Source organism: Helobdella robusta (assembly GCF_000326865.2).
Source record: "Helobdella robusta unplaced genomic scaffold HELROscaffold_19, whole genome shotgun sequence".
In the NCBI taxonomy this organism is placed as follows: Eukaryota; Metazoa; Annelida; class Clitellata; order Rhynchobdellida; family Glossiphoniidae; genus Helobdella; species Helobdella robusta.
In genome coordinates, this window is record NW_008704034.1 from 2,247,678 (window position 1) to 2,252,212 (window position 4,535).

The 4,535-nt window shown below is 34.0% G+C and overlaps 1 protein-coding gene across 1 annotated transcript; it reads left to right on the top strand.

Annotated features, from left to right (window-relative positions):
- Nucleotides 1-3,217: 3,217 nt before the first annotated feature.
- HELRODRAFT_145735 (hypothetical protein) lies at nt 3,218-3,632 on the top strand (the record flags this gene model as incomplete). The annotated part of the gene is made up of 2 exons (XM_009016806.1): nt 3,218-3,402; nt 3,512-3,632. Coding segments are annotated over 2 exons (306 nt in total), but the record flags the coding sequence as incomplete, so codon positions are not given.
- Nucleotides 3,633-4,535: the final 903 nt, after the last annotated feature.

Sequence of the window (4,535 nt, forward strand, 5' to 3'; positions counted from 1 at the left end):
CGTCGTCGTCATCATCGTTAAGTAGTTACATTCTTACTGTGACACTTGTATGAACGGTCGATAGAGACTTGAAAAGGGCCATTAGTCAGATAGAAACTCTTAAGAAACGAAATATCAACGCTATCATCGTCGTCGTCTTTATCATCACTATAACCATCATCATCAACAACAACAACGACTTTAGCAACCACCATCATCATCATTAACAACAACATCAACAACAACAACGAAAACAACTTTAGAAACCAAGCACTGTATTAAGCAAACAAACCCCTGCCACAACACAACTAACCAATCATACTAACTTCCTCTCAATATGTTCTGAAGACAAATTTACGTATTTGCATTGCTACATTCAATAAACATTAACCAATCATATCAATATACAAACATCCATGCACACATAGCGTATTGTGTGCTAATACAAATATTTGAGCCATCCGTTTATGTATCTTGGTCTATCGATTGATTCGTTCACTGATTGGTAGTGTTATTTTATTGATTGATTGATTGGGTTGGGTTTGTAATAGTGTAAACAAACATTTATCCAAATATTAGTTGACTGATCGATTGGTTGGTTGATTGATTGTTTGATTAATTGATTGATTGATTGATTGATTGATTGATTGATTGATTGATTGATTGATTGATTGATTGATTGATTGATTGATTGATTGATTGATTGATTGATTGATTGATTGATTGATTGATTGATTGATTGATTGATTGATTGATTGATTGATTGATTGATTGATTGATTGATTGATTGACTGATTGACTGACTGATTGATTGATTGATTGATTGATATTGATTAATTGATTGACAATGATTAATTGATTGATTGTCTGATTGATAGAAAATAAACTTGAACACTGAACACTGATCATACTCAACATAATTACAAAACATCATTTTTCACGTTAACGTTGTTGATGCTCTTAACGTTGTTATTTGCTATTTTTGTTGTTGCAAATGTTGTTGATGAGAATCATGATGTTGTTGTTGTTGTTGTTGTCATTGGTATCATATCATTTCATTTGAAAACAAGGTCGTCAACAGATAACAATGCTAAACCTATTTGTGCTATTTCGTCGAGAGAAAGAGAGAGAGAGAGAAAGAAAGAAAGAGAGAGAAAGAGAGAAAGATTGTCTCTATATCTCTCTTTTTCTCTCTCTCTCCTTCTACATATACGTATATGAATATATATATATATATATATATATATATATATATATATATATATACATACAAAGTTTTTATTATTATTATTGCGATTATTATTATGATTATCATTATTTTGGATGTTGTTTTCGTTATTGCTTCAATAACGAATAATGAAGTGTTCTTACGTGTATAAGAAAGAGCTTTAGTTTACACAAAGATTACCAAAAGACACTGAAAAACGAACGCATGAAACACTTTATAAAAATCGTTAAAAGACATTATGAGGAGCGTAATTTTTTTTCCTGGTTTGAGTTTACTCTGTTTTGTTGTCGTTATGGGAGACCTTTTTTCCCCCAAGATTTGATTGGTCTATTCACGTTTGTCATCATAATCATCGTCATGATCATTATTACAAACATCATTATCATCATTGTTATAAGTGTCATCATCATCAACATCATCAGTTGTAGCATCGTCATCAACATCATCATCATCATCATCTTAATCATCTTCATCATCGTCATCATCATCATGAGCAGTAACAGCAGTAGCAGTAGTAATAGCCATAGATTTATCAAAATCATCCACTATCATACACATACAACAAGAGTATTGTTCACGTTTCACTGATTGACATGTTAAACGATTAGTCCACTGTGTGCATTGATGAATGGATGGATTAAGGAATTGATGAATGAATGGATAAATAAAAAGATAGGACGAGTGGATGGTAGATGGATAGATAGGTAGATGAATTAATGGATAGAGGAATGACTAAACATATAAACAATTATACGGTCAGATGAATGAATTTATAAATAATTAAAAACAATCAAATAATAATAATTGAATGGTTGAAAAAATAATGAACAAATGAAGAAATGAATGATTGAATGAGTGATAATGAATAAATGAATGAATGATTGATTGACACTTGGATTTTAACCTGCTAATGCAAAGCCAGTAAACAAATACGGTTTTAAAATGGTTTAACGGCAGAAGCACAACTAGCTTTTTGCTCCGGTTGCTCATATGCACACATGCTAACATACAATTATCATAGATGTGTGTATGTGTAGATGTCTGTGTTTGTGTATGTCTGTGTATGAGCATCTGTGTTTGTGTATGTGTATGTGTCTGTGTTTGTTTGTGTGCGTGTGCATGTTATTGAAATTACATCAGGTTGCATACTTAGATGCCATTATAAGAGACAATTTTCCAGAAAGCCGTTTTGCTCTGTTGAATTATTATCAAGGAGAATTATGACTAATGCATCTCATAAACACACTCGCACACACGCACACGCGCTCCCCCACACACACACACACATTCTGTGTATATTTTTATCATATCGTAACATTGTATATGTGTGTGTGTTTATTGTATATACGAAAATATTTGTATGTATGTGTATGTTTGCATGCAAATATGTACGTAAATAAATGCATGTATATACGAACAAGCAAGTGTATAGAAGTATATAATCTTTGGTAACATTTTGACGGAAATGGCACTTCCGTTTTATGTTCCTTTTCATCTTAGAAAAATGTCGAATTAGATTTGATGGACAAAAAGAAATAATAACTTAATAAGAAGATTGTTATTATTTGGGGACGGGGTGTGAAAATAAATTAGATGGTTGTATGTAATTAGGTCTATCCTATGTAAATTAATTCATTTTTAATTATCTTATTAATTCTCTCTGTGTAGTATTATTTCTCATAAGTAGGAAAAGCACGCACACACACACACACACACACGCACATACACACACAAACACCGCATGTAGATACCCTCATCAAACACATCACGCACATTGCACGTGATAGGCAGGCGAGAATCTCTATCAAATCGAACCAGGTCACTGCGACATCAATGGCAGGCACTTTAACTGTTATGCCGTCGCAGAATTTAAATTCAATAAAGATAAATAAAAAACAGTGTAGACATTTAAAAAATGTAAACATAGCAATACTGATTCTTCATCTAAATCAAAATATTTTTCACCGTGCACACATCTTTAACACCGTGACATAACTTGCACCAGGAAGCGGACAGATCCAGTTGTGGCAGTTCCTGCTGGAGTTGTTGTCGGACTGCGGTAACTCGAGTTGCATCACGTGGGAAGGCACGAATGGCGAATTCAAGATGATCGATCCCGACGAGGTGGCCCGCAGGTGGGGCGAGAGGAAGTCTAAACCGAACATGAACTACGACAAGATGAGTCGGGCCCTGAGGTTTGTTTCAAATTTTATTTCAAATTTCACTTCAATTTCACTTAATGTATACTGTTGTATAGTCAACTGAACGGCCTATCAATTCACCTAACTTGTCAACCACCACCAGATACTACTACGACAAGAACATAATGACGAAGGTCCACGGCAAGAGGTACGCTTACAAATTCGACTTCGCAGGACTGGCACAGACGATGCAGCCGGCCACAGTTGACCCCGTCATCAACGCCACAACATACCGCTACCCGCCACCAGAGCTTCTAATGTCGCCTTACCATCCGCATCATCCTCATCACCATTCGACGTCCACCACCAATAGTCAATTCACCGGTTTCATGGGGGTTAAAAGTATGACACATCACCCCCACCATCCCCATCATCCACACCCGGGCATCACATCGAGCCCTGTAGGGCCCACATATTTCCCGACTCCATCCAGTTACTGGAGTAGCGGGCCGCCGAGTTCGAGTTTGTACGGGGGCCTGCCGACCCCGACACCCCATCACACGCCCCACCTACCCTCGTATATCTCACCGTACACTTACACGTGACTGATTGTCTTGTGGGAATAATTTGGTTCACTTGTTGTTTATTTGTACTTTTGAAATTATTTAATGATGGGTATTAGCGAAAAATTTGATTTATTCAACGAAATGAAATAAAAAATTGAGTCAATTATTTTTCAATAAAGTCACAAAAATTTTAATTAATTACTAAATTAATCAATTAATTTTAATACGATATTTTATTGTTAATAACTCATTAATTACATTCCTCTCTGCTAATTTTTTTTTCTCCAAACTTCTTCAACGGTACGTTTGCAAAGACTTTTAACATGAATTTTGACTATTGCATCTGATAAAAAATTCTAAATGTAGCTAACAAAAATCTTTTGTTTAATTGGTTTAATTTTCTTTTTTTACTATTTTTACAATTTTTTTATGTTTTTTATGAAAAAATTGTTTTATTTTCCAAGTCATTTAAAGTCAATTCATATTTTATTTGTATATCTTTTATATAAATTATATTATTTTTTTCATGCAAGCTTTTCAAATAATTTTATTCTCCCACATTCCAAAATATTTATAATCAAAATAAATAAACACAACAGGAAAACATTCATTCAATCAAAA